Here is a 14,603-nt window from a genome sequence, read left to right as displayed (position 1 = left end):
TAATAATAATGATGATAACAACAACAACAATAATAATAATAATAATATTAATAATAATAATAATAATAATAATCCTTTTAACTATAGGCACAAAGCATGAAAGCTTTTGGGGAGAGAGCAAGTTGATCACGGGAGCCCCAGATCTTGACTGGTAGCTGTTTTATTTACCCCGCCCCCTCCCGAAAGGTAACTTTGGTGCAGTTTGAACTCAGAATGTAAAGAATTGGAAGAAAAGGCCACTGAGTATTTTGTTCTTCCAATCCAACATCGGTTGACAACCGAAGCTGGTGTATTTTCGTCCCCCGTAACTTGGCAGTTCACCGAAAGAGACTGATAGAATAAGTCCTGGGGGTCGATTTGTTTGACTAAAAAAGGTGGTGCTCCAGCATGGCCACAGTCAAATGACTGAAACAAATGAAAGAGTATATATATATATATATATATATATATATGTAGGGTTTTTGAGCGAGATCGTTGCCAGTGCCCCTGGACTGGCTCTTGTGCGGGTGGCACATAAAAGACACCATTTCGAGTGTGGCCGTTTTCGTACGGGTGACACGTAAAAAGCACCCACTACGCTCTCTAAGTGGTTGGCGTTAGGAAGGGCATCCAGCTGTAGAAACTCTGCCAAATTTAGATTGGAGCCTGGTGTTGCCATCCGGTTTCACCAGTCCTCAGTCAAATCGTCCAACCCATGCTAGCATGGAAAGCGGACATTAAACGATGATGATGATGATGATGATATATATATCATCATCATCATCGTCATTTAACGTCCGCTTTCCATGCTAGCATGGGTTCTGGGTACAGGACGTCAAAAAAGGAACGGGAACATAAGCAAAGCACAAAAAACGGACTTGAAGGGTTTCTGTCTACTGGAGTCACTTAACTAGGCTTTGGTCAGCGAAGGTCAATGGTAGAAGACATCCCAGGTACTGTGCAGTGGGATTGAACCTGAGACGCCATAGCCCTCATTAGTATCGTTATCACCATAGCAACTGTTAGTAGCATCATTGGCACCATCACCATCACCACTATCTCATCACAATCACGAACAGCTTTGCTGTCATCACCACCACCACCACCATATTCTTATATCTTGGTTTCTTTTTATCTTTTTTATTATGACGGTGACACCCACCATCACCACCACCACCTCTTGCTGTCTGGTATCACTAACGCGCGCACACACATACACACACACACACACATACATACACGCACGCACGCACTCACACACATGCATCACTGGCACGAGAAGACAGACTTTTCTTTTTTTGTTTCTTTGTTTAGTCTGTTTCGTTTTGTTTTGTTTTTTTTTTCTTCTTCCTCTTCTGTGTGTGGGATTTATCTTACTTATCAACTGAACCATTGCGTATCTTGTTGCACACCTGCACTTCTTGCACACCTTTAATTACCTGCAGTCTATTTGCTAATGTAGTTGTTGTTACTTGATTGTCACTGTTGCTGTTATTTAAATTTCCTGAATTACAATATTGTTATTATTGTTATTATTATTATTATTATTATTATTATTATTATTATTATTATTATTATTATTATTATTATTATTATTATTGTGGTTGTAATATAAAGCAATGAGCTGGCAGAATCGTTAGCACGCTGGACAAAATGCTTCGTGGCATTTCGTCCAGCTTCACATTCTGATTTCAAATTCCGCCAAGGTTGACTTTGCCGTTCATCCTTTAAGTCTGTAAAATAAGTACCAGGTGAATACTCTGGTTAATGTAATCGACTGATCCCCTCCCCGATTCCTGGCTTTGTGCCAAAATTTTAAATCAAGGCAGCAGTTTAATAATGAAACCCTAGGACTTATCTCTTTTTTATTATTGTTATTATTATTATTATTATTATTATTAATGTTTTGTACTTATTCTATCGGTATCTTTTCGCTGAACCACTTAAGGACATAAGCAAACCAACACCAGTGTTAGGGGGAACGAACACAGAAACATACATAGATATTTATACACATGCAAGCACACACGATGGGCTTCTTTCAATCTCTGTCTTCTAAATCCAATCACAAAGCTTTGGTCAGCCCCGGGGCTGTAGTTTGACGACACACTTGCCCAAGGTGTCCATTCGCTGGTACTGAACTTGGAACCATGTGGTTAAGAAGAAAGCATCTTAGTACACAGCCATACTTGTGCCTATTGTAGAAAACACAAGTGCTGCACAGTGGGACTGAACCTAAACCTAAAACCCCAACCCTAAAACTACAAGGTTGTTAAGCAAGATTCTTAACCATACAACCATGCTTGTACCTATGTTTGTATCATCATCATCATCATTTAACGTCCGCTTTCCATGCTAGCATGGGTTGGACGATTTGACTGAGGACTGGTGAAACCAGATGGCTACACCAGGCTCCAATCTGATCTGGCAGAGTTTCTACAGCTGGATGCCCTTCCTGACGCCAACCACTCCGAGAGTGTAGTGGGTGCTTCATTGTTTTTTTTTTTACCCCCATTGTAAAAAGCATCAGTGCTGGTCCCACATTAAAAGCTATGGATGCTGATGACATATACAAAAGCACTGGTGATGTTGCCACATGGGAAGCACGAGTAATGGTGCCACATAAAAAGCACCGGTGATGGTGCCACATAAAAAGCACCCAGTACACTGTAAAGTGGTTGGCATTAGGAAGGGCATCGGGCCTTAGAAACCAAGCCAAAAGCAGACTATGAAACCTGGTGGGGCCCCTGAAAAAGCACCCTAGTACACTGTAAAGTGGTTGGCATTAGGAAGGACATCGAGCCTTGGAAACCAAGCCAAAAGCAGACTATGAAACCTGGTGGGGGCCCCTGTCCTTGCCAGCTGCTGTCAATCTATCCAACCCATACCAGCATGGAAAACGGGCATTAAATGATGATTATGATTGTGTCCCTGGGAAATTATTGATTTTGAAAATTAAAAGGCAAAGTCAGTGATCTTGGTAGGATTTAAACTCGGTACCTGGCGGGTTACCTGACATTATACTGCTAGGGTATTGCATTACATACCAACCAGCCAATGTATGTATATCTTATATAGTTTCTTTATTTTTCTTTTTGTTTTTTTTTTTTCGTTTTTTTTTTCTTTCTACAACCCCCTCTTTTTCTGCCCTTCCTCGATGTGTTTAGGTCGCTGGGGCAGGTGCTACAGGCTCAGAAAACCATATGGGAACGACAAGTCTCACCGAAATCAGTGGCCACAGTGCATTCAAGGTAAGAAGACATTTTTTTAAAATCTCCAATACTCTCTCTCTCTTTCCTCTGCCCTCTCTCTCTTTCCTCTGCCCTCTCTCTCTTTCCTCTGCCCTCTCTCTCTTCTATCTCTCTTTCTTCTATCTCTCTCTCTCTTCTCTCTCTCTTCTTTCTATCTCTCTCTCTCTCCCTCTCTCTCGTGAAAAGACTTTATTTTTCATCAGCTTTTTTTCTCCTTCTTTGCTAAATTATTTTTCTTCCTACATAACAGTCATCGGATCTTTTTTAAAACGGGGGCCACATTTTTCATTAATGTTTTACGTAGTGTTTTTGGTACCGAAAGACTTTCAAACTTCGTATACTTGTATATTTTGTGTTATAGAACAGAAAAATATTTTTGTATTCGAATTTATTTCATGTAAAAAATTGTCTTATTTCGATAATTTCAACCAATCACTGACATCCACTCAGCCGATATACATTAAGTGCCGACTACATAAACAAACGATTCTTCGTTTTATTTGCTTTTTTCATTTTAAATTTGCTTTAACCCTAACCCTAACCCTACGATTAGGGTTAGGGTTAGGGTTAGGGTTAGGGTTAGGGTTAATTGTTTCAGAATCGTTTGTTTATGTAGTTGGCACTTAATGTATATCGGCTGAATGGACGTCAGTGATTGGTTGAAATTACAGAAATACGACAACTTTAACATGGAATAATTTATGGATTTCTTTTTTTTTTAAGAAGACTAAGAGAAAAAGATGTTTTATATGACACATTCTACCAGTGTTCCAAGTTTCAAAGTGTTTCGTTAATGAAAAATGTGGCCCCCGTTTTAAAAAGGATCCCAGTCATCTCCATCAACACATGCATGCTTAAACACACTTGCAGACACACGTACGCTCTCATGGATTCTTAAGTATACATATTCAGCTATATATATATATATATATATATATATATATATATATATATACATATATATATATATATATATATATATATATATATATATATATATATATATATATATATATATATATATATATACAGATATATATATATATATATATATATATATATATATATATATATATATATATATACAGATATATATATATATATATATATATATATATATATACACAGATATATCTGTATATTTTATATTGATGCCTCTAAGTTGGATGGTTAAACCGTAATCCCTTCATACGGGAATTTTTTTATACGGGACTATTTGTGACGCACATAGAATAGATTCTTTGGAGTGAGGTGTTTTGAACTCACTAGCCGATAAATTTGTAAGTGCCTGCCTCACGTGGTCTTGATGTCGCATGGTCAAAATTCACATGAGTTTATTAGACACTTTCAGATTTATTAGAATATTGGAGCTGAAGATCGGAATAGGGTAACTTCATACCCTTAACCGTGAAACGTTGTACCCGATTAACTAAAGGCAGGTTTGTTTTTGCTTTTCTCTTCTGTTTTTTGTTCTGTGTGTGCCATAAATATCGCCATCCGTTAGAGAAAAAATTTGTTGTTTGGAATCAGTAGTTCTTTGACTGCTATTTCTAAATTTTCAGTATGTTGGAGAAGCAACTAATGCTGACCCCTATATATTTATGATTATATATATATATATATATATATATATATATATATATATATATATATACACACACACATGTGCACAACTTAAACATTGTGAGTGTACATATAAATATGTTCAGGAATGTGTGTACACCTTATATATATATATATATATATATATATATATGTATGTATATACTCTTTTACTTGTTTCAGTCATTTGACGCATTGGTGCTGATGCCACATTAAAAGCATCATGGAGGGTACCACATTAGAAGCACTGGTGCTGGTGCCACATAAAAAAAAACATCCAGTACACTATAAAGCGTATTATATACATCTGCACCAACCGTGTTGTTGTGTTCCAAATATTGTCCTGTTTCAACTCTGATCTCTTTCTTCTCTCCATTTCAGACATAGTCCTGCTCTAAGCTATTCACCACCGAGTCCCCATCTCAACCAGTCCCTGTATTCCGGCTCCCTGCGAGATGGTGACCACCACACAAAACGGTACTTCCTCCTCACTGTCTTCTCTCTTTTGTTGGTCTGCTGCATGCTTGTTGGGCCCTCCCCGCTCGTTGTCTACCTGCCTGAGTCCCTTATAAATAACTCTTGTCCATGTCCGTGTGTCCCCCTTCTCTTGTCACCATCACTGTCTACTTGCGTCGTGTCAGTATTATTGTCCCCCCCCTGTGTGCCCCTTTACTTGTTTGCTGTCTCACTGTCCACCTGTTGCAACATTTGTCTTGGCTGTCCACCTATTAAAGTGTTTGTCTCCTGTCACCTTGTCTTGCACTCATTTGTTGGCCACTTGTCAGCCGTTGTCCACCCTGTCTCCCATCGTTCCTTGTCAACCTAAGTATCCACCTGTCAACCTGTCAACCTCAGTGTCCACCTTTGTGTCACCTGTCAGCATGGCTGTCTGCATGTGCCTCTTGTCAGCATTAGTGTCCACCTGTCTACGCATCCTCTTGTCAACATCAGTGTCCATCAGTGTGGCCACTTCTATCAGCATGACTGTCTACACGTTCCCGTTGTCCACTTGTCAGCATTAGTGTCCTCATAACTCCCCCCTATCAACCTCAGTGTTTATCTGCATGTCACCTGTCAGCATGACTGTCTAACATTACCTCTCGTCAGCATCAGTGTCCACCTGTGTCTCCCTTCCTGTCCACATCACTGTCTGCATGTACCTCCTATTCACTTCTCAGCATCAATGTCCACCTGTGTCTCCCTTCCTGTCCACATCACTGTCTGCATGTACCTCCTATCCACTTATCAGCATCAATGTCCACCTGTGTCTCCCTTCCTGTCCACATCACTGTCTGCATGTACCTCCTATCCACTTATCAGCATCAATGTCCACCTGTGTCTCCCTTCCTGTCCACATCACTGTCTGCATGTACCTCCTATTCACTTCTCAGCATCAATGTCCACCTGTGTCTCCCTTCCTGTCCACATCACTGTCTGCATGTACCTCCTATTCACTTCTCAGCATCAATGTCCACCTGTGTCTCCCTTCCTGTCCACATCACTGTCTGCATGTACCTCCTATCCACTTATCAGCATCAATGTCCACCTTTGTCTCCCTTCCTGTCCACATCACTGTCTGCATGTACCTCCTATCCACTTATCAGCATCAATGTCCACCTGTGTCTCCCTTCCTGTCCACATCACTGTCTGCATGTACCTCCTATCCACTTATCAGCATCAGTGTCCACCTATGTACCCCCTCCAGTCAGTCTGTGTCCACCTGTGCCCCACCCTTCTCGCAGCATGACTGTCAACAAGTACATCGTGTCCACTTGTCAAAACCAGTGTCCACTTATGCGTCCCCCCCCCCCGTCTACATTTATCCAGTGATGTACCCCTCTGCCATGTTAGGATTGCAATCCCCCATGCTGTCAGTTCACGTTTGTTTTTGTATTGTTCCTGTCTGTCTGTTTGTCAGACAGCTTGTTTCTTGGAGAGTCTGTCCTCTTGTTGATAAGCCTGTCCCCTGTCCCTTTGTCTGTCTTTGTCACAGCTTATCTATATGTCCCCTTATTGGCTGTTTAGTGTGTCTCCACCAGTCTGTCACTCTTTATCATATATATATATTTATGTTTATGTCTGTATATGTAAATGTGTTTAGGTATATATATATATTTATGTGTGTGTGTGTGTGTGTGTGTAAATGTGTATAAATATGCATATACATGAATATGTATATAGGCATGTGTGTTTGTGTGTGTGTGTGTAAATATATATATATATATATAATCATCGCTATAAGAGGTTTATATTCTCAAATTGACTATATATATGTATCTGTGTATATATATATGTATGTGTGTGTGTATATATATATGTGTGTATATATATATGTATATGTATAGATATGTGTATGTATGTATATATATATATATGTATATTTATATATGTATGTGTGTGTGTTGGCGTTAGGAAGGGCATCCAGCTGTAGAAACTCTGCCAAATCAGATTGGAGCCTGGTGTAGCCATCTGGTTCATCAGTCCTCAGTCAAATCGTTCAACCCATGCTAGCATGGAAAGCGGACGTTAAACGATGATGATGATGATGATATTGGTTAGTGAGATCCAACAGGTTGGTCACAGTTGGATCTTTGTTGATGATAGGCAGCCTCTGTTGAGGTGGCAACTCATTCATCAGACAGGGAAATATTGTGGGGGTCCCTAAGGAAATTGGATAGGCTTACACATGCACACACAGATATACAGACATGTGTTACACACACACATACACACACATACACACACACACACACACACACACACACACACATACATGTGAGTGACTGTCACACACTGTTTACATAAATAATTGTGGGTGTATACATGTAACACTAAAAATAAACTGTTTGTGTATTTTAGTAAGTGTGCCGATGGGTGTATATAAATGTTGTGTGTGTGTGTGTGTATCTATACGTACATATGCATACCAGCACACGCATACCAGCACACGCATACTAAGACACACTCACACTTTCACACACTGAGCCAGTGTTTAAACAGGTGTCAAGTTTTCAACACAAACCAGGCACCGATATAAAAATATATACAGACATACGTTTGTATATGTGTGTGTGTGTGTGTGTGAAGAGACAGATGTGGACATGTATATATAAAAGTGTTGATAGATGCACATGTGAGTGAGTGTGTATGATTATATATATGTGATGTGTAATTGAAGTCTATATGTATATATAGGTGGAGGCGTGGCTATCTGGTAAAATGTTTGCCTCCCAACCACATGGCTCCGGGTTCAATCCCACTGAAGCACGCCGAGGAGGTATCTTCTATTATAGCCTCAAACCAGTCAAAAAGCCTTGTGAATGGATTTGGTAGATGGAAACTAAAAGAAGCCCCATTGTAAACATGTGTATTTGTCTGCCACTATTACTTGAGAAACTGGTGATGTGGTGTGTTTACAGCCCCATAACTTAGCTGTTCAGCAAAGGAGATTGGTAGAATATTTATATTTCATCATCGTCATTATCATCATCATCATTTAACATCTGCTTTCCATGCTGGCATGGGTTGGACGCTTTGACATAGAGCTGGCTAGGCAGAAGACTGCACGTGGCTCCACTGTATCTGTTTTGGCAGGGTTTTTAGGGTTGGGTGCCCTTACTAACACCAGTCACTCCGCAGAGAGGAATAGTGAAAGCTGTCTGATAAGAAGTTCCCTTCCCAATCACATGGTTCCAGGTTCAGTCCCACTGCATGACACCTTGAGTAAGTGTCATCTATTTTAGACCTGGCATTATAAGTGGATTTGATAGAGGAGAGAAATGAAAGAAGCCCTTCGTGTGTGTGTGTGTGTGTGTGTAGTGCAAAGATTAGAAATAGCATGAAAAATGCGTTGTAAAACAGTGTATTAGTTTTATGCTCTGGAAAAATAGAAGGAAAAGTCTTTTACATTTTGAGTATACACTCATCTACAGAAAGAATAGACGAGGGGAGAAAAAAAATGAAGGAAGAAAAGAACAAGCATACGTCAATTAGATGGCATCCGCATACTGAAATGACTGGAAGAGGAAGAGGTTGCTATATCTATGTGTGCCTATGTGTGACCAGTGTTTGTTTTTGTTCCTGTAACTTAGCAGTTCAATGAAAGAAATTAATAGAATATGTAAAAGTCTTTCGAAAAAAAAGAAAAAAAAAAAATTCTTGGGTCACTTCATTTGAGTAAAACTCTTCGAAACAGTGCCCCAGAATGGCTGCACTCCAATGACTGAAACAAGTAAAAGAGGTTTGGATGATTTTGCACTGATCTTCTCAGCTTCCTATTATTTCTCTCCTACTCTCTCCATCCACAGAAAAGAAAATCCAGAGACAAAAAAATCTGCAACTACAAAAGACAGGTGAGTTCATCTTTATATTCATATTGTTACCGTTGTTGTTTCTGAAAGTGGTTGCCCCAACATGGCCACTGTCTAATGACTGAAACAAGTAGGCACAGGAGTGGCTGTTTGGTAAGTAGCTTGATTACCAAACCACATGGTTCCGGGTTCAGTCCCACTGCATGGCACCTTGGGCAAGTGTCTTCTACTATAACCTCGGGCTGACCAAAGCCTTGTTAGTGGATTTGGTAGATGGGAACTGAAAGGCCATCATATATATATATATATATACACACACACATACATACATATATATGTGTGTGTGTATGTTTGTGTGTCTGTGTTTGTTCCCCCAACATCGCTCGACAACTGATGCTGGTATGTTTACATCGCCATAACTTAGTGGTTCGGCAAAAGAAACCGATAGAATAAGTACTAGGCTTGCAAAGAATAAGCCCTGGGGTCGATTAGCTTGACTAAAGGCGGTGCTCCAGCATGGCTGCGTTCAGATGACTAAAACAAGTAAAAGAATATGTGTGTGTGTGTGTGTGTGTGTGTGTGTGTGTGTGAGACCAATCAGGCTATCAGATGTTCTTATACATTGCTGATCACAATGCGCTTTTGTGTCGTTTTTAGCCCCTTCTAATGATGTCACCCCACCAGCTAGATGAGCTAGCCAACATTCCCCCCTGATTGAGAGGGAGACTGGAACAATGTGAAATAATGTGTTTTACTTAAAAACATGTTACAGTCTGGGAATTGAACCCGCCATCGTGAGTGCAACGTCCTGACCGTTAGGTCAAGTGCCTTCACTTGACCTTAATGGATGCACTTCCCCTCCTATCTGACGCTGTGAACCATACGTGTCGGGCCCGGTAGGCATGTGGCATCCACAGGTCCACAAGCCAGCTTCAATCGGGATCCACGTGCTTCTTTCGACTGGGCCTATTACTCCTCGAACACAGGCATGGCTAACTGATGGAGATGGCCGGCTAATGCACGTGACCCTCACCACAGAATGTAAAAAAAAAAAAAAATACTTATTTCATTGTTGTACAAAATAGTTTTGAAGAATTTCTTTTCATGTTTTTTTTTTTTTTTTTTTTTTTCTTTCTTTCTACAGACCCAAAAAATCCTCTTTAAGCATGTCAAATGAGAAACCAGCTGAATGTACTGACACATCGAATGATAAAGAATCCGGCATCATCAAGTGAGTAGGCTCCCCAATCTCAGGCCATTTGGTCTCATATGAGACGTATCGGCACAGCTGTTTTGGCCCTGCCGCTATATGGCGGCACTGATTCAGCCCTGACTTGTATGATATCAGACACCCTAACATTTCTCTTGTTCTCTCTGTTTATTTGTGCAAATAGACTCCATGTTAATCATGTCCACTCGATAATGTGTAATGTACGTGTGTGTGTGTGTATGTTTATTTGTCTGTGACTATACATGTGTGTGTGTGTGTGTGTCTATCTGTATGTAAGTGATTGTATATGTGTGTATGAGTATGTCAATTTGTATGTAAGTGATTATACGTGTGTGTGTGTGTGTATGTCTATTTGTAAGTGATTGTACATGTGTGTGTGTATGTCTATCTGTATGTAAGTGATTGTACATGTGTGTGCGTATAGCCATCTGGTTCACCAGTCCTCATGGAAAGCGGACGTTAAACGATGATGATGATGCTGTTTGCGTATGTCTATTTGTATGTAAGTGATTGTGTATGTGTGTATGTGTGTGCATTTATACACCCAGTCCTGTATCCATCCTCATATATGCCTCTAAATTGTTGTTTCAGAAAACGAAAGTCTCACCTGACACCTACCAGTGCCAAACTGTATGAGTGGACCGATTCCCCAGATGATGAATGTACTTCTCTTAGCCCGTATGTAAAAAATCTTTAATTTACACACACACACTTATTCAAACACGAATTTAAAATTCTTTAATATAATCATATTACCAAATATTCAAAGCAAAAAAAAAAATATTCATTCAACTTCAATCACACGTTAGTTTTTAAAACTCTTCCAAATATGTTGGCACTCCGTCGCTTACGACGTCGAGGGTTCCAGTTGATCCGATCAATGGAACAGCCTGCTCGTGAAATTAACGTGCAAGTGGCTGAGCACTCCACAGACACGTGTACCCTTAACGTAGTTCTCGGGGATATTCAGTGTGACACAGAGTGTGACAAGGCTGACCCCTTTGAATTACAGGCACAACAGAAACAGGAAGTAAGAGTGAGAGAAAGTTGTGGTGGAAGAGTACAGCAGGGGTTCACCACCACCCCCTGCCGGAGCCTCGTGGAGCTTTTAGGTGTTTTCGCTCAATAAACACTCACAACACCCGGTCTGGGAATCGAAACCGCGATCCTATGACCGCGAGTCCGCTGCCCTAACCACTGGGCCATTGCGCCTCCACAAAGAAGACAATGTATAAGTAATTATTAACTAATATGAATACATACACACACACAATCACACACACACACAATCACACACACACACAATCACACACACACACACACACACAATCACACAATCACACACACACAATCACACATACACACAATCACACACACAATCACACACACACACACACAATCACACACACACACAATCACACACACACAATCACACACACACACACACAATCACACACACACACACACAATCACACACACACACACACAATCACACACACACAATCACACACACAATCACACACACACACACACAATCACACACACACACAATCACACACACAATCACACACACACACACACACAATCACACACACACACACACAATCACACACACAATCACACACACACAATCACACACACACACACACAATCACACACACACACAATCACACACACAATCACACAATCACACACACACAATCACACACACACACAATCACACACACACACACACAATCATACACACACACACACACACACAATCACACACACACACAATCACACAATCACACACACACAATCACATACACACACACAAATAAATAAATAAAGATGTCTTTGTGTTTGTGTTTGCAGAAAACCGCGACTGAACACCCACGTCGCTCAACAGAATTCTCAACAGTTTGCCCCACCACCGAAGAAAGAGAAGAGTCAGATGAGAAAGGACAAACACAGCAGTAATTCGACAAAGAGGGCCAACAGGTAAATCCATCATCATTATTATTATTATTATTATCATTATTATTATTATTATTATTATTATTATTCAGTAGTTTTATTTTTATAACGTGCTTTCACTTCACTACCGAGCGCAGCTCTGTGCGCCTTGGGTATGTGCTGTGGTTTGCTGTGGTGCTCTTATGTTTACTGTATTGAAAGTGTTTTGCGTAGAATGTGTGCAGTACCCAGTAGTGCAATTTTCTGTATGTTATATATATTTGTAAGTCCTGGTGTTTTTGTTATGTATTTGTCTGAATATTTTTTTATTATACCTAAGGCACCTACTATGATAGGAATTGTTTCTGTTTTTAGATTCCACATTCGAGTTATCTCTATTTCCAGGTCTTTGTATTTTGAAAGTTTTTCCATTTCTTTTAGAGAAACGTTGTCATCTGCTGGTATTGAAACATCAATTAGAAGGCATTTTTTTCCTTCATGATCTTTGACAACTATATCTGGTCTATTCGCCTTAATTTCTCTATCTGTGTGTATTGGCATATCCCAGAGTATGGTTGCTTTCTCGTTTTCTGTGACCTTTTCTGGCGTGTGTTTATACCATCTTTTTTCTGTTGCTATTCCATAATGTTGGCATAGCTTCCAGTGTATATAGGTCCCCGCTCTGTCGTGTCTGTGAATATATTCCTTCTTAGCCAGGACTGGGCAGCCAGAGATAATATGATTTATTGTTTCTTGTCGATCTCCACATATTCTACAGTTACTTGTTATATTTCTTTTCATTATGTGTTTTTATTATTATTATCATTATTATTATTATTATTATTATTATTATTATTATTATTATTTTTATTATTTTTATTATTATTATTATTTTTATTATTATTATTATTATTGTTATTATCATTATTATTATTATCATTATTATTATTATTATTATTATTATTTTTATTATTATTATTGTTATCATCATTATTATTATTATTATTATTATTATTATTATTATCATTATTATTATTATCATTATTATTATTATTATTATTATTATTATTATTATTATTTTTATTATTATTATTATTTTTATTATTATTATTATTATCATTATTATTATTATCATTATTATTATTATTATTATTATTATTTTTATTATTTTTATTATTATTATTATCATTATCATTATTATTATCATTATTATTATTATTATTATTATTTTTATTATTATTATTATTGTTATTATTATTATTATTGTTGTTATTGTTATTATTATTGTTGTTATTGTTATTATTATTGTTATTGTTATTATTATTGTTATTGTTATTATTACTACTACTACTACTACTACTACTACTACTACTAATTGCAGGACCCATGAATATTTCACAGAATTAATTAGTAAATTTATTGGGTTATTTCTGTAAACTTTATCCCCAAGAACCTGAAAGCGTGGCCCGTGTTGTGTTTGTATCAAAAGATGGTCACCCATCTTTTAATCGTTGAAAAGCGAAGGAAACTGGAACGCGATGATTACTTAACGCACTTTATATATTTTATGCCCAATTTTATAGACTTTAATACAGAGCACTCTCTCCCTCTTTCTCTCTCAGTCTTCACCTTACCTCCTTTTTCTCTCTTCTTTTTCTTTCGCTCTTTGCCTTTTTCCCCTTCTGCTAATCATGTGAGGTTAAGAAACGGTGGAAAAAAAAAAACTTGGTTCAGAAAAAAAAAAAAAAAAATTCCACATTTTACTCACCTGTTTTCATTTCAAATGTCTCTGACCTTGACTTTACCTTTTATCCTTTGGTGTGTGGCGGGTGGGTCGATGAAATAATTACCAATCAAGTACTGGTGGGGGGCGGGGGGTTGATGTAATTAACTAGTGCTCTCTCTCGTACGGATTGCTGTTATCAGTGATTTAGCTCCAGTTCGTTCTTATTCCTGCTTGAATTTAGGAACAAAAATTGTGACTAAAGTTTGGTGGAAGATTTGAATTCAGAACTTATGAAAACAAGACATTTGTACTACAGAACCAAAAGCAGTTTCAACCAGGTTGGTAGCAAAAGGATTAGAAATATCATGGTGACTTTAACCCTTTTGTTACCATATTTCTGTTGAGATGCTCTGTGTTTCTTTCAATTCGTTTTAAATATAACAAAGAATTTAGTAAAATAACTTCGTTATTAGCCAGTGTTAGGAACATAAATTGCAACTAAAGTTTGGTGGAATATTTGAATTCAGAACTTTTGAAAACAAGACATTTGTACTACAGAACCAGAG

The 14,603-nt window shown here is 38.4% G+C and overlaps 1 protein-coding gene across 4 annotated transcripts in view; it reads left to right on the top strand.

The window, feature by feature from the left end:
• LOC128251351 (RING1 and YY1-binding protein-like) overlaps positions 1-14,603 on the top strand; it is a 38,524-nt gene that overhangs the window by 22,909 nt on the left and 1,012 nt on the right. For 2 of the 4 annotated variants that reach the window (XM_089346512.1, XM_089346511.1), the window contains 6 exons: positions 3,147-3,230; positions 5,214-5,309; positions 9,140-9,184; positions 10,287-10,373; positions 10,965-11,051; positions 12,231-12,356. In XM_089346512.1, coding sequence (XP_089202638.1) covers positions 3,147-3,230; positions 5,214-5,309; positions 9,140-9,184; positions 10,287-10,373; positions 10,965-11,051; positions 12,231-12,356 — 525 coding nt within the window. The remainder of the gene's footprint in view (positions 1-3,146; positions 3,231-5,213; positions 5,310-9,139; positions 9,185-10,286; positions 10,374-10,964; positions 11,052-12,230; positions 12,357-14,603) is intronic. The other 2 variants (XM_089346514.1, XM_089346513.1) reach the window with 1 other exon arrangement.

Source organism: Octopus bimaculoides, chromosome 30 (genome assembly GCF_046866305.1).
Source record: "Octopus bimaculoides isolate indiv1 chromosome 30, ASM4686630v1, whole genome shotgun sequence".
In the NCBI taxonomy this organism is placed as follows: domain Eukaryota; kingdom Metazoa; phylum Mollusca; class Cephalopoda; order Octopoda; family Octopodidae; genus Octopus; species Octopus bimaculoides.
The sequence above is the reverse complement of the archived record's forward strand: the minus strand, read 5'-3'. Positions and strand labels throughout refer to the sequence as shown.